Source organism: Anguilla anguilla, chromosome 11 (genome assembly GCF_013347855.1).
Source record: "Anguilla anguilla isolate fAngAng1 chromosome 11, fAngAng1.pri, whole genome shotgun sequence".
In the NCBI taxonomy this organism is placed as follows: Eukaryota; Metazoa; Chordata; class Actinopteri; order Anguilliformes; family Anguillidae; genus Anguilla; species Anguilla anguilla.
In genome coordinates, this window is record NC_049211.1 from 3148786 (window position 1) to 3169877 (window position 21092).

The following is a 21092-nucleotide window of genomic DNA, read 5'->3' on the forward strand; positions in this document are numbered from 1 at the left end:
TTTCTAGCCAGCTTGCCAGGTTAAAATTAACTGCAATTCCTTATGACAATTAATTATTTTCCACCACGTAAGTAATTCAGTTCATGTAAACCTAACGTTGATACACACTCCTCTCTTGAGCGTCTACCAGCGATTATACCCTAAATATCGAGATTCTAAGTAACTGGAGATAAAACCTTTTTTTTTTTTTCTCCACATAGATCATAAACCCTTGAATATAAAAACGACTCATTGAAATCGGTTGAGAAATGTAAACGTTATAGTGCTTTTTTTCCAGAAAAACCGCAGCCCGGATCAAAATCGGCGTGACCGTACCAAATGAGACATTTGTTTAGTGTTACAGAGTTTAATTATTTTTTTCTTTTTCACGGGGTAATGGCCCCGGACCCCCCTACAAATATTGGACGCTGTAATTGTACTCCTTTTGTCCCCCCCCCCACCCCCCACCCCTCCCTTCTCAAAATTAAACTATGCCCTTGTTTACATACCTTACTTAGGATCAAGCCATGTATCGTCATGGAAGAAACTGCTTTTCATGCTACTAACTAGACATTTCCCTGACAATAAAATTTCAAGGCAATGTTGGGGAGGGGGGGGGGGTCGCTTTAACAGAGATTCAGCATCCTCATGCTTGTGATTCATTGTTGAAAAATTACAATAAGACTTTTATATGCGACCAGGAAAAAAGAAAGTCATGAACTCGGCGTGGGGTATTACAGAAGCTTGTCTAGCTTGTCTAGACTAGTTCATGAAACTACATCAGATGTCTATAATCATCAAAAGGATGTTGAAATTATGTACAGTGCGGTTAAAAAAATCAATACTTACATCATCACAAACCACATTTGTCAATGACAGCTAAAGTGTTGTGTAATATATATAGCCCCTCCGTGTTAGTTCTACAAATACTGTTAAAGCAACTAATATTTAAATAGGGATGACACGATTTAGCATTTCCGTCAGCTGCACCCCCTCAAAACATCTTCCTGCACCCCTGAACTGGAGTGTCCTTAAAGATGATGGACCTTTTTTTTTTTTTTAAATGTAAAAGTCTGAAAACCTAACAATAATGTGCTAAGAGTCGATCATTCCCTAAAAGTATCTATGACACAAAAGCGGCTGAATTTATCAAGTATCTGTGTGTGTGTGTGTGTATGTGTGTGTTTGTGTTCGTTTTCATATGCATAATCGTTCATAATGAATCATTTTTCTAAAACGTACAGTATAACCCAAATTGTCCATACTTTTTTATTTATGAATTAATTTATTCATTTATGTTTATGTTATTTACATCTTGGGCCTTTGAACCAGTAAATCCGATTCAAGAACAAACAAACAGGTACAAACACAGAAGATGGATACACCCTAGACAATCTAGAAAAAATCAAAAACATTTCCTTTCTCCGTGCATGACAGAAATACAGAAGGAAATGTTCTTATGTTCTTTAGTTTTCCATTTCACATAGCTTAACTTCCTTCTTTAGTTTTACTTCTAATCCTCTTCCTCCTTTCTTCTCCTCTCGTTTCTTCTTTTCACTGAGGTATTATAGGTGGAGCACAGATGGCAAACCAACTCTGTGCTGGACCTGTGCCTGATTCTGGCCCGACAGTGCCGACTTTGGACCAGAATCGACCCAGATCCGGCCTGGAGTCGCTTGCTATAGTGACCCCTTATGGTTAGTACATCACTATTGACTCCCTTTTTTAAGTAGTCAATAGTGATGTCACCTCACTGGTAGAAAACAGAAGAGGTCCACCAATCACAGAGTACATTTGTAACAACCAGTAGAACAATCCGGATGGTGACTGGTGATACCTCAGGCAGGCAATACTTGTGAATCCCCGTGGGGATTACCAGAGAGTAGCTTTGTTATTTCTTTTTTGGTACATTTGTTAGTTTTTTTTTTTTTTGTTAGTTTTTTGCGGTGGGGGGGGGGGGGTGTCGGGGGCAGTTACTTCCAATCATAGCACTTGCAGTCGTTGTTGAAAATGAGGCCAGTTGTTTTTTGTTTTTGTGTTTTTGCGGTGGGGGGCTGTCGGGGGGGGGGGGGGGGGGGTAGTTATTTCCAGTCACAGCACTTGCAGCTGTCGTTGAAGATGAGGTCGGTGTTGCACTTCTGCACGTAGGTGTGGCCGTTGAAGCACTGGTAGAAGGCGTTGGGATCATGCTCGGCGGCATACAGGCCATCGTGCTGGTTGGCACAGAACCCTTCTCCGGGCATGTTGGGAGGGCTGGTCGTGGTGGTGGTGGTGGGGGCGGCGGCGGTGGTGGTGGTTGTCGCAGCCTCCCCAGTTGGCTTGATCGTAGGGGGCAGGGGGGGCAAATCTGTCGACAAGAAAATTTGTAAGATTCACGCCCGGGTTCCACACCCTCACCATCAACCCGCCCGAACCCCCTCAAAGCAGGGGTCCTCCATCTTACTCTGAAAGGGCCGAGGAGGGTGCAGGCTTCCACAACCAAGCAGCTACACGTCCGATTCTACTAATCAAGGGTCCTTAGCAAAGACTCCAGCGGTTGATCAGTAGAATCAGGTGTGTTTTACTGCTTGGTTGGAACAAAAGCCTGCACCCACACCGGCCCTTTCTGGATTAGATTGAAGACCCCTACCTCAGAGCATCTGGACTGTTACCCCTCTAACCGAAACACAGCTAGGGTTTACCTATACTGAGAGGGCAGGTCAGTGTAGAGATAATGTAGGGTGAAATGTATCTATATTGAGCAGGATAAATTGGTGTAAAGATCATTAGGGTGGAGTTTACCTATACTGAGAGGTAATGTAGGCTGGAGTTTACCTATATTGAGAGGTAATGGGGGCTGTAGTTTACCTATACTGAGAGGTAATGTAAGCTGGAGTTTACCTATACTGAGAGGTAATGTAAGCTGGAGTTTACCTATACTGAGAGGTAATGGAGGCTGTAGTTTACCTATATTGAGAGGTAATGTAGGCTGGAGTTTACCTATACTGAGAGGTAACATAGGCTGGAGTTTACCTATATTGAGAGGTAATGTAGGCTGGAGTTTACCTATATTGAGAGGTAATGTAGGCTGGAGCTTACCTGTATTGAGCAGGGTACGCAGGTAGTTCATCAGAGGATAACGTTCTCCACCGCAGTACTGTCCAGAGAAGTCGTCCAGGTCCAGTGCCCAAACGAAGGCCCCGCCAAACTTATTGTCCTTCAGGTAACGAACCTAGAGGAAACACGATAACATATACACTCCCATTACTGCATGTGTGTGTCTCCATAGCAACTCCTTATTGATTTATGTAATCGGTTCCATTTTATTAAATTAAATTTTAACCAGCTACAAGGTCATGTGCTGTGGACTGTGGACACTGGACAGTGGCTGTCAAATCTCAACTTGAAATCACTGACACAAAATATGCAAATGTTTTACTGGAAAATGACTGCTATTGGTCACTGGAGACGTGTTCCTATTGGTCACTGGAAAGGGAAGAGTGTACTGGAGCAGTTTTCTGTTGCGTGTTTAAACTTGCAGTCATTACATTTATTGTATTGTCTGGATTGGAAAGTTTTTTTTTAGCCCCTGTAAAGGAAAGCATATGAAAGTATGCAGTACCTTAATCTCGTAGCTCTCTTTGCTGTCGAAGCCCACCCATTCGTTTCCTTTCGTGGCGTAGGGAACCTTCTGATCCGTCAGCCACTGCACTGTAGCTCCGCGGAGGAAATTACAGATCTGAGAAATAATAACAGAACAGAAAAACTACATTTAATTCTTCTGGAATCGTAAATCTGGAAAGTTACGGTGTGAACACCACTTGTGTGGGGAAAAGCAGTTATGATTGTTATTTGTGGGGGGGGGGGGGGGGGGGTTATTCAGGGTGTTTGTTGAGGGGAAATGTGTAGTTTAGCACGGTTATTCCAAAAAGATGCGGATGTATTCGCAGGTGAATCTTCAAAGCAAGCTTTAAAAATAAATGTACTTTTGTATCTACATTTAGGAGTAAATGTATACTTGAACAGCATTGTGTGTGTTTCAGATGCCCCTGGGAGGGAGGGGAGGGGAGGGGGGCTGTTCTGATAGGGGGAGGTTCTAATGGGAGGGGGGGTCTGATGGGGGGCGGGGGTCAGGGGGGATTCTAATTCGAAGGGGGGGTTCTGACTGGGACGGGGGGGTTCTAATGAAAGTGAGGGGGCGGGGGGGGGGGGTTTGAAACTGGGGGGTTCTGATATGGGGAGGAGGCAGGGGGTGGGTTATAATTGGGGTGGGGGGGGTTGGGGGGGCTTCCGCTGGGTGGAGGCCCCCTCCTCACCTCGTAGTAGGACCAGAAGCCGGCCTCCCGGGTGTAGGGCCCGGCGGGGGCCGCGCCGCTGGCCGGGGCCCCCACCACGTGATCGGCGGACGTCAGGCGGAAGGTGCGGCCGTACGTGGCAAAGCCCATCAGCAGCTTCTCCGCTGGCGTGCCCTGGTCCCGCCAGTACCGCATGGCAAAGTCCTGCCCGGGGGCGAGAGGAGAGGGAGAGGGAGAGAGGGATGAATAAAGAGAGGGAGAGAGGGGGAGAGAGAGAGAGAGCGAGAGAGCGAAATACAATGTTAAGGGGTTATTTATTCCTTCATTCATTTCGAAGCATTGCTTGTGTGCATGTTTGCTCCGCTATTTATTTAATTAATTTATTTATATAGCACCATTCACGCAAAAAGCACAAGGTGCTTTTACAGACAATCAGCAAAACATCAAAAATAAAGAAGATGAAAAGTTGAGGCGATATATCAATAATAATGCAGTTTTAAGATGTAGATAGTGAGAAAGGAAAAAAAAAATTAATTAAAATACAATTAAAATAGCTAATCTATAAAATGTGTCCACAGAGAATAAATGAAAAGACATTAAAAGCTTATGTATGATTTAGGCTGAGTTACAGGACACTGTTTGACACTTAACAATATTTTAGTGATCTTGGTGAAGATTGGCAGATACATCGTCCAATGTGGATGTCTACCGGACGTTGACAGGACAGCCAAGAATGACGAACTCATTTCGACTTAATCTGCTCATCTGACAAGAAGTCAGGGGTTTTTCCTCATCCTTGTCTAACAACATTGCTTGCTCAATAGTGTAGTTTAAGTTCAGGAGCTCCCAGATTTCCGGATCTGGATCCTGCCTTGATCGTACACCGATAGGTTCGGTTGCATTCATCGTGTCGAAATTGGGTTGGTTGTTTTGTTTTTTTTAAAGTTTTTTCTCTTCAACTCTTGTCTCTCTTATTGTGTACAGAGTTTACTATCCTGCCTACATATACAATAATAAAGGGAAAGAACGAACTGTGTGAAAGTTCACTTGATGAACATCGGGAGAGCTTCACAGAGAGCAGAACGGACTGAATTTTGGCAAACAGGCTTCGGCCCGTGAGAGGAAGAAAAGAGTGTGAAATGCTCCCGTAATTCAGTTGCATCAGTAATAAAAAGTTTCATAATTTACACAATTTTGTCAATTTCACAATTCTCTTTCCCGGTTTCTCTTTTCTAATGTCACGATAAAAGAGCACAAAAAAAAAAAACTTACAAGGCCTGCATGGCGCATTAAATGCTTTTCACAGGAACAACATCGTCAAAATGGTGCAGTCTTGGGTTACTTTTCCAGAAGGCATAAGGTATAATAAAAAGGTATATTTTGAATAATAAGAGCTAAGATGAAATGGAAATGCCTTCTGTTTACTGTAGGGTGGCACTGGCAAAATACTGAGGATGGATTGGTCGAAATGCATCACTGAAAATCGCAAGTAGTTATAGCAAAAAAATTGTGCGCCTTATTTTCCACGTGTGTAGAGTGGTTTCCGTGCAGTTTTTCCACCAAGCATAGGCGATGTTCTCTTTCATCTTACAGGGATACGTGGCACTAATCATATGGATTACAACACAGGCAACGTCATGAACACAGAGCAGCCAGAATTACACCTCCAAGCTGAAGGCCGTGCTGGAATCAGTACATGTTTAACGGCAATCCTTCATATACCGCGTATGTGTAAAAGCTGTGTGTGAACAATAACATAATCACGGGTTGCAGGTTTCACACGTGGGAATCCTGTTTCACACATGGCCAAACTAGGCTGCAGTGTTAAATTACCTCACCCTCATAGTGAGTCAGGCTGTCGACAAAGAAATGCAGGAAGTTCCTTGATTGTAAGTCAGATATTTGTTTCACCGGAGGCTCCAAAGATAGAAGAAAACTGGACTGACTTCATAACTGGATTGACTTTAGAATTTTTTTTTTTTTGGGGGGGGGGGGGGGGGGGGGAGGAGGGGTAGGTCCTCACTCACCGTGTTGAAGTACACGTGCTCGCCCTCGTCCGTGGCGCTCCCGTACAGGGGGCTGTTGTGTCCGGTGAAGCTGTCCCAGGCGCCGTGGAAGTCGTAGGTCATCACGTTGATGAAGTCCAGGTGTCTGATGGGAAACGCGGTTGTTTGAAACCCACATCACACGTGACATCATCAACTGTCACAAACACAGTTACTGTTTATTTATTAACTGTTCTTCTGAGATTAACTTTTTAACCCCCCCCCCCCCCCCAAGCTGGGCCTTATTTCCAGTCTGCGGTGGGGGAAGACACTTTACATGTAGCTAACCATGAGTTCCCAAATTGAGCAACAGGAGTCCCTGGTGTGGCCCCCCAGCAGAGGCGCTCCCAAAATGGGACGCTAGACACTTGGCCAAGCTATAGTCATTTGGGGCTGCCGGCCGCAGTAGCACTGGCATGCTCTGGATCCAATACCACACTGTGGAGCCCGTCCATGCACTTGGAACAGTGCTTTAACGGGATGAGCCACCCAGGAGCCCTCAGACTGAGCTGTGTCCCGCAGAAGGCGCGCCGCGTTTGAGACTCACTGAGAGACTTCGGCAATTTCGTAGCCGCCGTCGATGTTCCCCTTGCCGGCGGCCACCGCTGCCGAGAGGAGCAGCCTGGGACGGCCCGACTCGCGCCCCTCCACCTCAAACGCCTCCGTCAGCTCCTGCAGCCCGGGGACGGGAAAAGCACAGTTTAACAAATAAATATAAATACGCCCCAGTGAAGGATCTGTGACACACAGACACTGGTGTCTCTGAAATGCTGGTGAGCTGGTCTCAAGAACCAGCTCCCTCATAGCTCAGGAGAGCGGTTGTCTGGCAGTCGGAGGGTTGCCGGTTCAATCCCCCCGCCCTGGGTGTGTCGAAGTGTCCCTGAGCAAGACACCTAACCCCAACGAGCTGATTGGTAACTTGCATGGCAGCCTTTCACTATTGGTGTGTGAGTGTGTGTGTGAATGAGAGGCATCAGTTGTAAAGCAATATATAAATGCAGTCCATTTACCATTCAACTCAAATCCCAACCACAACCTTTTTTTAGAAAAGCTGCACCCTGATCTAGGATCAGTTGCTCTGGGGCCGACTGTTCTGTGGCCCACTGAGCCAAAGAGTTGGAGAAGGCTCAGACCTGACGAAGGCCCAACTCTGAAGTAGTTTCAAGACTCCTGCTCTAGGGTCAGTTTACGCCCATTCAAATCCCAGCCCCAACCCCTGGACACTGATCTGGGATCAGGTGGATTGGGTCCAATGTTACTGGCCCCACTGAGCCGGGGAGCAGGCGTGACGAAGGCCCTCCGCAGTCTTCCTCACCTTGCACAGCACTGTGAACCTCTGCTTGTCCTCTGGGGGGCTCCCTCGAGCTCCGGGGTACTCCCAGTCCAGGTCCAGCCCGTCGAAGCCGTGCGTCCGGAGGAACTTGATGGAGGACTGGATGAACGTCTGCCTGTTGGCTGCTGAGGACACCATGATGGTGAACCTGGGGGGCGGGGGTGAGGTAATCAGATGAGGCGTTTCTCCAAAACTGTTTGCTTCAAGACTCTCTACAGAAGCCCACCCAATGGCTGAGGTTCATACTCCTCACCCAACTATATAAGACCTTAAATTAAGACCCACTCCCAGCTACAGCGCAGTGGCTGACAAAAAAAAACAAATAATGGAAGCATGTCTAAATTCTGATGTCATTGCATTAAACATCAGTTTAAATAAGACATGAAGCTATTCAGAATTTACAGCGTTGAAAATAGCTGCAACCATAGGCGTAATGTACAGGGGGGACATATAAGGAAAAAAAGGTGAAAGTTTAGCTTAACAAACATGTGGCAGGTTTAAGATATACAGAAGCCTGTATCTTATTTTATCTGTTATTTTTATCTAATCTAGTTATCTCACCTCTCAGAGGCTACTGAAATGAAGAATCTACTTCCTTAATAGCAAAACTTTCCTGGGGGAGGCCCGGCAAACCCCTATTCACCCCCCCACCCACACTCGTGAACCCCCCCACCCCCCTTCAAAATTGAAATTATGCAACTGGCTGCAACTACCACAACATTGACAGGAATGAGTACACAAGAGTCCTCCTTAAATCCCTGGGATCCTTTAGTTCCCTGTATTATTATGAGGTAGTAGTATTATTACCAGTTCTGGAGTCCTGTATGTATATTATAACCCCTGCATTTCCATGTTTGGTTGTGATCAGCATTTTATGACGGCACGGAATGATAGAACTCACTGGCTTGTTCCAAAGTTCCATCCTCCAACTGCCAGGAGCGTCTGCAGCCGAGGGTTTCTGTATCGGATGAAAGGACAGGAAAAAAAAAAACGCTCACGTAACTGTACTGTGTGTGCTCCATGCAAACATATATATCTCAGGCTGTGATATGATGCGCATCATGGGTGGATGTATGTGCATAAACAACCAATCGACACGCTTAGAATTACATCAATGGCCTCAAAAAGTATTATAGATCTCTGACTAGTAAGCACCAAGAATAACTACCTGGGCTCAAAAAATAATATTATACTCAAGAGATATACTGCCACAACGCTTGGTCGCTTTACTTCAATCCACGCAACATTCTTTGTGGTAAAGAATTAATTAAAAGGCACTATATAGAGTAAAATCAGATTGGCTGATGATAGAACAATGGATTAGGCTCGCACAAGCAAAAGAGATATCGTTTTATTTTTATATTTAGCGGTTTATGTTTAGCGAAGTCATAGGCTACTTGTAGCTTTGTATACGTTTACAGCATCACAATCGGAATATAAAACATGGTCTATTTGTTTTTCAAATAGCAGCTTCACAAATGCTGAAACGATCAGAGCCATGACATGCTGCCTACCAATCACTGGCTAGCACAAACCAATCGAAATACTGTGCTCTGGAGCAAGAGGCAGTACGATTGGTCAAAATCACCGGTAACGCAAGAAGGCTCAGTCCGATTCGCGGGTCATGGAGCCTCGCTCTCCTGTCACAGTTTTTAAACGGGCTCAGAACGAACCGCTCTTTCAGGCCGTTGAAGGACTTGTAGAGTGCCTCGTCGTTCCACTCGTAGGTGACCAGCTCGTTGGCGTAGTTGATGATGGAGAAGGCGTAGATCAGGTGGGTGCACAGGTGCGGGTCCACGTTGGCCGGCAGGTATCGCCCCGTCCCGGGCCTGTACTGGGACCAGTTGGTGAAGTAGCACGCCATCTTGGTGGAGGACACTACAGAACAGAGTCCGAAACGTGTGAATATACCTGACCAGAGCCACAGCAACTCGTATTCATACAGGTCTACTTATTGTGCAGTATTTCATTTGATTCTTAACGATTATGTTTTTTTTAGTTAAATTTCTGTTACTTAGCACATGCCATTTTCCAGGATGGATAATTTACTAAATTAATTGGAGAATTAATGTTTTTCCCCTTCACTTTGAGTTATAAATATAAACAAGTGTCTCTCACACGTATATGCACATATATATAAAAGCTCATAGTGAAGAAAAAAATGCAACATATACTCACATATGTATACATATGTAAATAAACTTGTAAATTTAATTATATTTAATTTATATATTTATGTTTCATTTTACACCACAAATTCAGCAGTAAATAGCATCAGTTTAAAAAAGATGAAATTAATTTCTCAAAGCTAAGGACAAAGCACAGCAGTGGTTAGATTTCTGGTATTTGCGGATGCATTTGCAGTAACAGGCTCTCTTTGCCGATTTGGACTTAAACGAAACTCATGATCTGTATGTGGTGCAGAGACAGAAAGCTCACCAGCACTGAGACACATCACCAGGCCCAAGCCTGAAAGAAAACACAAAGAGGATCCCTTAGATTCACGCACGGGAATAAAGGCTTTTTAAAAACTGTCCTCTGAGGAGATGCGTTACATTATGCAAACTACTCATCCACTTGCTCAGTGTGCTAAAATTACGTGCTACACCTCCACATACTATTCATACTCATACCATCTTCTGTTTATAAGTAACCAGTCAGTAACCAACTTTCAGCACATGCTCTCACTTCTCAACTGTCTCAGAAATGATAAATAAGATGCCTACATTTGCATAATGAGTGAAATAATTGGAGTTTGTGAAAATACTCTGAAATGTTATAAATTTTGAAAACACTTGGTGTCAGATTGGAGATTTAGGGACTACAGAGCTTTCCATGGTTTTTTAATTTTTATTTTTTAAAACCATGTCTGTTCCTGTTGGCAGAAATAGGACAGCACAGGTATTTGACGGCTTTACCTGTGATCAATGCAAGCCTAGCCATGGTATCTGTGGAGGACCTCGGCCTTGTTTTCTGGGATGCAGGGAGTCAGGGGTAACGTAACGATCCCTCTGAAAATAATAATAATAATATTAATATTAATATTAATAATAATAATAATAATAATAATAATAATAATAATAAATCACTGTCATTGTTTTAACTTAATTTACCATTTAGAATTTTAAGAAGGTACAACATATAATCCAATAATCCAATAAAACGGCTGTAGATATTATTTATTGCGTTGCCCAAGCAGACACGGTCAAAATTTATTACTCCGTTTCGATCATCCGACATTAATTTGCGGCAAAAGTTTATCGAGCCTGATAAAAACCTCGTAATAAAACTATGGACGACGTACAGAATCACCGCTCGGTTTCGGCAATAAACACGACGTGGCACGGCGCTTACCTTGTTCTGTCCAAGGCTGCGGGGAGATGCTTCGAGATGGCACGCTGCCCAGCGCTTTAAAGACCGACGATAAAAGGGGTTCAAAGGTCACGCCGGGTTTAAAGGTCATACCCCTGCTGGCAGGTGGGAAAACTCCAGATACCTGCTTTCATTATTGCTCACTTTAGCCTGTAAAAATGGCAGTGATGATGCGTTTATCTTTATCGTTATGTAAACAGACTGTAGGGCTGTGATTGTGGAATGAAGGACAGATTATCAGCAGCTTCCAGCATGGGGTCATTCTGCAGAAAATTCACCCCTTCATGTGTTCAAGCCTGTGCAAACCTTACCTGAATATTGGCCCATATTAATGAATTGGTGAATCGGTTAATTGATTAATAAATTGATAAATAACGTGATCTTCTATATTCAACGTGTAGTTGCTTACATCTGGTCCAGCTGGGCCGTCTCTGAAAGTCTAGTTCTTCATAGAGGAATCACTACCATTATGAATAACATACTGGCATATATGACTAATGTACAGAATGCTTTTTGGGGTTGGCTGTCTTTAAGAGTCACAAGAGAGGATATTGGAGGACATAGGGATGATTTTCATCCGCTTCATGTGCTATGAACAGAAGTCACATGCCACACCAAAGAGACAACAGCACGCTATTCCACTCACTGCTTTTAGTCACTATATTATTTATGCAAGTGAAACTTCTTTGACTTTCACTCAGACAATAAACAAGTCCAAGGAGGATAGTTCAAAATGCAAGGATAAGATTCTAAACATAGATCCTGATTCATATTTTTATTCATATCACAGTTATTTGAATTTATCATTAACCATAAGATGAAAACATGCCACAAGCTCTCTCAAGATGTTTATGTTGACTATATATTTGTTGAATTATCAGTTAATCAATTTTATTAGAAACCTAAAATGCATTCTTATAATACAGTATTCATTTTCATATTGTATCTGCCGATTCCATGAGTCCAGTAGACTCATTCTTCTGAAATTGTTAAAACAGTTAATACACCGTTTAATTTTTTTTAAAATCTGAAAACTGAAGGCCCACTTCAGGTAAATCTCCTTCAAGAAAAGGCGCTTACGTAAGATCGGTGAGCTTACATAAGGCAAAGACCATGTATCCTTGTTCTCTTGTGTTGTTTGAACTGGACGATAAGATATCGCTATTGATATTCTTTTTTTCTTTGTTGCCAAACTAAGATGGGTGGTTTTTGTTCTGAATTCTGTGTTATCCAGTACAGGAGATTGGTGCTTACAGGGACAGATTGTGTTCATTTTTCTGCACTGCAGAGAAGAAGAAAATTGGGACATCGAGATAAGATGCAACTTTGACTTTTTTTCTTTTTTAGAGACAGAAGGAAACATACAGGCTGTTCCGGAAAAATCCCAGTCCTGACTATAGGCTGGAATATGGGATATCACAAGCCTGTCCAAAACAGAGTATCATGCTGCTGCTGTGGATTCACCATGTACTTTAGTACAATATGCAATAAACCATAATTATCCCAATATTAACAAGATCGCATAAAGCAGAATTGTTTTGGTAACCAGTCCTTCTTGTATCTTGAATTCTAAAATGAGTTTGTTTATGAAATTCTTAATTATTTTATGGAAGAGAAACCCAAAATGGGTTTACGATCAGCTTTGTAAATATTAGAAACCACCGGTCAATAGAAGCTGGCGTACAGTTGCTCACATTATTAATGGAACAGACATGACTTACATCAGGGAGATCAGGGAAGTACGCTTTCATGCTGGCCATGAAAGCATTGGGGTTACAGTACATATACAGTTCTATTTCCTATGTATATTTTATCAGAAGGTGTAAGTACAACCTTTTTACTAAAGGGTACACCCCCTTTGAGAAAAGGAGCTACTGATCAGTAAGGTCATTTGTGTACCTCTTCTTTCAGGAGGGATTGTTTTCAGGTATTAAATACCAATTGTACAGTCGTGTTTTCGTTGTCATGTGCATTGAGGTCAGGACAGGAAGCTGCGCCCTGAGTAGTCAGGTGAGTGGGCGTGGATTTCGACATCCGAAATCACGCCGTGGTCATGGGGGAGCAGCCGAACTTCCCAAAACCACATACTGTCCGTGGGTGCTGGAAAAAAACAAAAAACAATCCTCTCTGGGGAAAAAGAAAAAAAAAAAAAGATGTATTAAATGTCATGGTGACAAGTCTGTGTTTGAAAGTTGTGTAAGTCGCTCTGGATAAGAGCGTCTGCCCAACGCCTGTGATGTAATGTAATGAAAGGATGTTATGTAACTGCCTGAAAAAACAGGAAGCCGTGGTTTAGATGTGCAAAAACAATTTGGCGTTTTCCTTATTGGTGTTATAGGCTACTGCTGCCATTACTTTGCCGGTTACTCGGTCCGATCCAGATTTCTGCCTGTGTGTGTGTGTTAACGACTCGCTCGGAGCTTGCCTTACATACACGCAGAAACGTCATCGCCATCTCTGTAACCATGAGGAATTGTGGGATAGATGCACACACACACACACACACACTGCTCACACACACACTCCCATTCAACTGCACATGCACGCAAACCCACTCGTATTCATACGCCCTACTGTGGTTGGGCTGAGAGCTGGAAAGAGAGAGATACAAAATAATTTTTATTCATCTGACAAGTTGGATGTCCTGTATCCAGCAACCAAAATAAAAACCTGTTTGATAATAATTTTTTTTTTTTTTGCTATTAGTTTTATTAAAATACAAATGGGTTATACATAAGTAATACATAGCAATATGACTCTTAAATATTTCTAAAATGTATAAACAGGCAATGCAAATCAAGGAATGACCGCATGGTGTTAACATTCACAGCTATGTGGACCAAATGTCTTTGTGCGTGTTTCTACAAAACCCTAAATCCATAAAAAAATTATTTATGCGGATCAATCAAATAATAAAAAAGACTAACATTTTGTGCAGCCTGTCACCTTTATCAATGACGAGAACCAAGACAAGTTACAGTAATAATTTGATCTTATTTTTTCCAGTAGCTGTGAATAAAGACAGTTTGATAACAGTAATGTGCGCATATCTGTGTGGACTCTGTGAGGCGTATGTTGTCTGGTGACCACTTCCAGAACCTTCCACATCAAAAACAGAACCGGCCTTATGGGTTGACCTCAACATCATTAATTCATTTCCTTTTTTTTCCATTAAAGTCATTTTAATGGTCATTATGTAACACATGAAGCACGATTGCAGAAACATCCCCAACTCAACTTCCTTCTTTGTGTGGGACAAATCAGCTGCAAATGCCAGGTTACGAATGACCTACGCAGACAGAATCAAGACAGAAAAACAGAATGACGTTCGTTTTTGGCAGATACCAAAACATCTTGGTCCCGGCTGATCAGCATTTTCACAGTAAAAGGACTGTACTGCAGCCGCTACAGAGACACTGCACAAAATAATGTTTCTGGGAACAGGGAACAAACTCAAACGGGTTTCTCATTGGTCAAAAGCATTGGCCCCACTCAGGCACAGCCAATAAAATCATCAACCTACTTCCAGGCACAGGTTCCCTTTCAGGCGTCATGGAGCCTTTGCAAACATTATTAAAACTTCAAGGCCAAGCCCGAAATAGCTTGCTTGCCCACTATTGAGCATACAAGTTGTACTATACTATACACAATAGTAGGAAAGTATGCTGTTTTCGGCACGACTCAACTCTGTCATCACTGAGCTCATCAGGCCTTACCTTCTCCCTGCCTTCTCGTTAATATTCAGTGTTCGGCCACTTCATTAATATTCAGTGTTAGGCTTCCTCATTAATATTCAATGTTAGGCCTTCTCATTAATATTCAGTGTTCAGCCTTCTCGTTAATATTCAGTGTTCGGCCACTTCATTAATATTCAGTGTTAGGCTTCCTCATTAATATTCAATGTTAGGCCTTCCCATTCATATTCAGTGTTAGGTCTCCTCATTAATATTCAGTGTTCGGCATTCTCATTAATATTCAGTGTTCGGCATTCTCATTAATATTCAGTGGTCGGCCTCCTCATTAATATTCAGTGTTCGGCCTTCTCATTAATACTCATTATTCAAGATTATTTGACATGTTCACAGTCTACCGATAAACATCAGCCTACAGTCTGCCGTTGCTATGATAAAATTCACGCCTATGCATCAGAATTCAGAACTGCCTGGCATTACACTACATTACAGTGTCCCTGATGCTGAAAGAATAAAAAATAAATAGGTAAATAAATAAATAAATAAATAAGTGCAGACTTATATAACGAACGGGACACTTTGTCTGAGTGTGTCTCCCCGCAGGTCCCTCGACATGCTGCGCTGTACGTATGTAGGACAGACTGCTCATTTGTCTTCAGTCCCCGCCGATAAAGGCCATTAAAGGATCATTATGAGAGCAGGCTGCGTCTGAGACCAGCGATTCTGCATCACAGCTACCGTCCACACACCATCCACCGCCTCGCCTCCACACACGACTTTTCTTTGGCGTTCTTCTCCCCTAACTTTCGCTTTTCTTCCCAAGTCTGAATTCAAAATGGCGACCGTAGGCCTGTCTGTTAATTGTCTGTGGTCAAACTGCCTCTCTGCCCTCAATAGGCCTCCAGCCGAACTGTGGCTGCCACTGCGCAGGAAGACTGCGCAACAGATGCAGCTGCTGCAGTCACTGCGCAGGAAGACTGCGCAACAGACGCAGCTGCTGCAGTCACTGTGCAGGAAGACCACGCAACAGACGCAGCTGCCACCAACAGGCCCCAAAACCGACAAGAGGATTTACTGTTGAGTACAAGGTGAGGGAACAACACTGAAACCCTCCCTTCCTTTGTAGCAAAGGGAAAAAAGAAAACAATCCTTAATGGAATCACGTAAAAAAATTAATTTAAAAAACATGGATGAAATTAGACTTCTGAACACTTTGGCTTTCACTAAACCAGAGCGGTTTGTGTTAAATAAAACACTTACGACAGCCAGTGCAATTGTATGAATATAGATTACAACAGATATGGTCCCCAAGACAAAGTGAACAGGCTGTTAACTGCATTGAAGTACTGAACAGCTTGCGCTCATACCACAGCTAGCAACAACAGAAGTAACTCAACACGCAAATACAATTAAACAGAAGTATTGTGGCACCACATTGTTGTTGTCGAATAGTTCCTCTTTTGCCATTAATTCCAGATGTAAATGGAATGTTTGCTTGAGACTGAGTGTTGAATGGGCTTTGCACATTAATTTGGAATGGTGCTAAGGCCTCTTTAACCGGAACTACTTTGCAGAGCATTTCAACTTTTCTCCAGGCAGGTCATCGATGAACAATCAACCGTCTTTTGGGGCCAATCGGAATCAAGTACTGCAGCTGTGGTAGAAGTGTATAGGCCAGGTAACGATAGGTTGGCACGAAAAGCGAGCAATATTCGTAGACAAAAAGCGTTTGTAGAGAAATGCTACGATAGAAATGAACACTGCAGGTTTGTGCTCACAGACGCTCCCCTGCCTCTTCTTGTTCTGGCCGTGAACAGTCGAGTGGCCTTGGGGTTTGAAATGGACCTGTTTGTTTCCCAGGTAACGGAAAGAGCGGGAAGCAAGCAGAGGCATACCGGGCACTACACGATGAATTATTAGCTCCGTAGAAGGGACAAAACAATAAGACAATCATGTCATTCCTATAAGGCATGTTCTTACGTAGGTTATTTATAAAATCACAATCATGTAGTCTTTTTATGGTTTCCCAAGTCTTCCCAAGTGTTGTGAAGCTAGCGCAAGCCAAAACGTACAAATTTGTTTTTTGTTTTTCTTTCTTATAAAATTAACAAAAGGTTCTTCTCTTCCACCCTCTCCCTCCTCCCTTCACTCCCTCCCCTCCCCACCCCTCCCCTTCCCCAACTAAGCCACTTCAGTCTATAAATTAAGTCAAGTGAATCTGACCAACAGGCTCAAAGTTGTCAAAGGGATCCAGTGCGGGATTGGCCAAAGTCAGAGCCCTCCTAAGCCAATGAGAGAGAGCAATACAGCAGCAGTGCACAGGAGGGTGTGGCTCAGCCCGAGGAGTCCGGCTGAGTTCTGAACCATCATTCCGGTACCTGAAAGACAGAAGCTGACTTTAAGAGAATGACAGAAGAGACAGGCACACAGGACACACACAACAATGGTAGTACCTTAGTCTCATAGCATGAGATGCCTAGCTCACTGGTTAAAAAATAAAAATAAAAAAAACTTTCATGACAGAAGCTTCTGTGGAATGAGCGGGAAATGAATCCCGCCCTATCTGTGTGATGCTGTAGCCAATCAGGTGTCTCACTGCAAGACTGACTTGTCACTGACTCGGAACCAAACCTTGGGATTCATCACAACACTGTACCCTAATTTAGCTGCCCATCACCCACACTGTTCATTCCAGACATGAGTAATCCATGCTACACTGGACCCTAATGCTTTATCCATCCATCACCCACGCTGTTCATTCTAGACAAGAGTAATCCATGACAGAACAGCCACACGTTTCGCATGCTCACACCTTGCATAATGTCTAATTTTGTCTAATCAACTCTCCACTGTAGATAATTCTTCTCACTTCACAAGCAAAAATTCTTCTTTCACAGGTGCAGTTTAAAAAAAGCTTTTCATTTACATATAGAAAAAATGCTGAGGTGGTGTGTTCAGTATCGTGTGACTTGTGTTTACAGTGAACGACGGTCAAACAAGCAACAATCATTTATCTTGAGCCCTTCCATCTCTGCCCCCCACCCCAGCCTCCAAACCCCCCCAGGCTTCGCCTCACCTGAGTCCCGGGACACGATGGTCTCGTGGGGGGGTCCATTGCCCCCCTCCCCCCAGGCGCAGATCTCCAGAACCACGTGGCTGTCGTCCTTGGGCAGTGGAAGGCTGATGGATCTCCTGTTCTTCTCCAGGACTTTGAGAGCGTGCTGCCCCTCGTGCCTGTACAGGATCTGGGAGGCGGGGGGGGGGGGGGGGGGCGTGGGGGGTGGGGGGTGGGTAAGGTGGAGGCAGCAGAAGGGAAGGCGTTTACCCTGGGAGTGCGGGACGGGTTGGGACGGGACACAGCTGGGACCGAAAACCCATCAGAACCTGGACCTTACCTGCCCTGAGCCTTTACCCTGCTGCAGGGAGCCTCCTGTACTCACGTTTAATTCCGCCGCTCTGTTTGTGTTCTTTATGCGTCATACAGACCAGGGGTGTCCAGTCTTATCTCAAAAAGGGCCGGTGTGTTTTAATTCAGCGCTGAGAACCCTGACTCTGCTTATTGAGGTCTTGAGTGAAGACCATAATTAGTTAATTAGATGAATAAAGTTTTGTAGTGCTGGGCAAGAACAAAAGCCTGCGAGCCACACAATAGCCCTTTTTCGGGTAAGACTGGACATGCCTGATATATATGAGAGTTTTAGCAGAACACACACACACACACACACGTACCCCCCCCCGACACACACACACGTACCCCCCCCAACACACATACACACACACACACACGTACCCCCCCAACACACATACACACACACACACACGTACCTCCCCCCCCGACACACACACACACACACACAGGGTAAATGGTGCTCACTTTGTATCCCAGTACAGCTGACTCGTTCTGCAGCGCCTTGACGTGATCCCATATCACTGTCACCCAGGAACCATCGGACCTCCAGGAGACGTTTCCCGGGGGTCGGTCTGGTGCTGCACATGAACGTGGGAATAACACAGGAAGTTAAATCACCACCATTCTGACAATGCAAACCCAAATTCTTTGCGAAGCTAAGCCAGATGGAGATTAGTTAGAGCTGGCCCTCGTGGATGAAAGTTTCAGCTGGAAGTGTTGTTGATGGACAGGTAGGAAGCATTTTTTCATTGGATCAAATGAAACGTAAAAATAGCCCAGTGTTCTGATTGACGCACTCAAGCAGACCTCCCCCCCCCCCCCCCCCCCGGGTGTCGCGATTTGGGCTGACCTACATTGTTAAAGGAAGGCAGCGAGTTTGAAACAGCCAAATGACCAGCTGCTGCACTCATTTTTTTTTCAGTAGCGCTCAGCACTGGTCTAAAAGAACCGCGATTTCTTTTTAATATCTTCTCCGCCTCGTGGGTGTGATCTGCTGTAATTCAGGACACATGGCCGCAGTAATCCGGGTTTTATTGATAAATAAACTGCAGTTTAAGGGTGTGAATCCCACAGCGTGCTTTATGTACCTCCACACTGCAGTCATCACCCTTACTCTGGGGCCAGCACATTTGGACCACTCGCTCACCAGCATTTCTTTGAGGAAGGAGTCAATTTTTTAAATTGGGCTTCCTGCTTATTGAGCTGGTTTCTACACATGCTGGCACCAGAAGGATCAGAGGAAAATGTGAAATAACTGGCTATTTGCACACAGTTAAAATCAAGGAGAGAGATTTTCTCTAAATAAAGATCCAAAGTACATTCTGAGCAACATTCCAATGCAAAGTAGCTTCTGCTAATCGGAAAGCTATCTCAGGTCCCAGGTTTGATATCTGGGATCACAAATTTGATATTTCAGGTCCAAATATTGATATCTGGCATACCAGGTTTGATATCTGGGATTCCAGGTTTGATATCTGGGATCGCAAATTTGATATTTAAGGTCCAAATATTGATATCTGAGGTCTCGGGTTTGATATCCAAGGTTCAAAATTTGATATCTGGCATACCAGTTTGATATCTGGGATTCCAGGTTTAATATCTGGGAATTTTAATATCTGCAGACCCAGGTTTGATATCCAGGGTCCCAGTTTTGATATCTGGGGTCACAGGTGTGATATATGGGGTCCCAGGTTTGATATCTGGGGTCACAGGTGTGATATCTGGGGACCCAGGTTTTATATCTGGGGTCCCAGTTTTGATATCTAGGGTCCCAGGTTTGATATCTGGGGTCCTATGCTTCATTACCAGCTTAACTCCCGCAGGCTGTGGGAAGGCGGTTTGGTAGCGCGGGGGGTCTTACGGGGTTTCTTGGTGGTGACGAAGGTTTGGGGGGACGGGGGCCCGGTTCCCGCGCTGTTGTAGGCCAGGACGGTGACGTAGTAGAGCGTGACGGGCCTGAGGCCCGAGACGCGCGCCGTGCTCTCCAAACCCGCCGTCCGCACCCGGTCCGCCGCCTCCCGCCTGTCCTGGGGGCGCCAGTACCGAATCTGAAACGGCACACAGGCGTGACCTACCTGGCCCTCAGAACACTGGTGTTACAGTACCGAATCTGAAACGGCACACAGGTGTGACCGACCTGGCCCTCAGAACACTGGTGTTACAGTACCCGGCCCTCAGAACCCTGGATCTCAGGGACACACTGGTGTTACCTGACCTTCAGAACCCTGGATCTCAGGGACACACTGGTGTTACCTGACCTTCAGAACCCTGGATCTCAGGGACACACTGGTGTTACCTGACCTTCAGAACCCTGGATCTCAGGGACACACAGGACCCCATATTGGGATAGTATGTATCATTACAGGATTCTCAATCCTCACTAAAATTAACATGGAAACTTTGTTTTAGTTCACTTTAAACCACTGCTAAATCTACCTGTTCTTTCCAGTGAAAAACTGCTATTGTCCCTGTTGCTGTTCTCTCTTCCTTGCTCTCTCTGTTTCTCTCTCTCTCCCTCCCTCCCTCCCTCCCTCTCTCTCTTTCTTTCTCTTTCTCTCTCTCTCTCTCTCTCTATCTCTCTCTATCTATCTCATTTTATGTCATCTCTTGTCCATGTTTTCTGCACGCACTTTGGTCCTGCTCTATCAATTCGGCCTGATAGATGAGGTTACATTACCCTGCCATATACTCCTGGCAGCCGCACTGGAAGAAGACCCTATCTACTGGAACATCACGATACTGTGGCTCTCGTCCAGGGCCCTGGTACCTGTGCGGTATCGCATCTCATGATTAAAACAAAAAACGCTGACCTCGCTGCGTATCCAAGACGACAGATATGACCAGGAGGCGGGGTCTCCGAGGAGCTCTCTGATCATTCGTTTTTAATCCGATGGTGTCACGTATACATTAACTCTCTAAGGCGTGAGATCACAAGTATGTGATTTGTGATTAAAACATTCTAATGCTGAACATTCTAATGCTGATGTC

At 44.3% G+C, this 21092-nt stretch overlaps 2 protein-coding genes across 3 annotated transcripts in view; both read right to left on the bottom strand.

The window, feature by feature from the left end:
- Positions 1-2036: 2036 nt before the first annotated feature.
- On the bottom strand, positions 2037-11653 carry LOC118207735 (acidic mammalian chitinase-like). The gene is made up of 12 exons (XM_035381686.1): positions 10986-11653; positions 10550-10642; positions 10071-10100; positions 9305-9509; positions 8533-8589; positions 7614-7779; positions 6846-6970; positions 6281-6404; positions 4275-4457; positions 3581-3697; positions 3058-3190; positions 2037-2326 (listed from the first exon to the last, which is right to left on the bottom strand). Exons 2-12 carry the CDS (start codon positions 10572-10574, stop codon positions 2061-2063), a joined length of 1431 nt encoding a protein of 476 aa, XP_035237577.1. The 5' UTR covers positions 10575-10642; positions 10986-11653; the 3' UTR covers positions 2037-2060.
- A 2509-nt stretch (positions 11654-14162) lies between these two features.
- LOC118207733 (contactin-2-like) overlaps positions 14163-21092 on the bottom strand; it is a 37932-nt gene continuing 31002 nt past the window's right edge. For both annotated transcript variants that reach the window (XM_035381683.1, XM_035381684.1), the window contains exons 20-23: positions 19966-20152; positions 18570-18682; positions 17772-17940; positions 14163-17073 (exon numbers count right to left, since the gene is read on the bottom strand). In XM_035381683.1, coding sequence (XP_035237574.1) covers positions 16967-17073; positions 17772-17940; positions 18570-18682; positions 19966-20152 — 576 coding nt within the window. In that variant the 3' untranslated portion in view covers positions 14163-16966. The remainder of the gene's footprint in view (positions 17074-17771; positions 17941-18569; positions 18683-19965; positions 20153-21092) is intronic.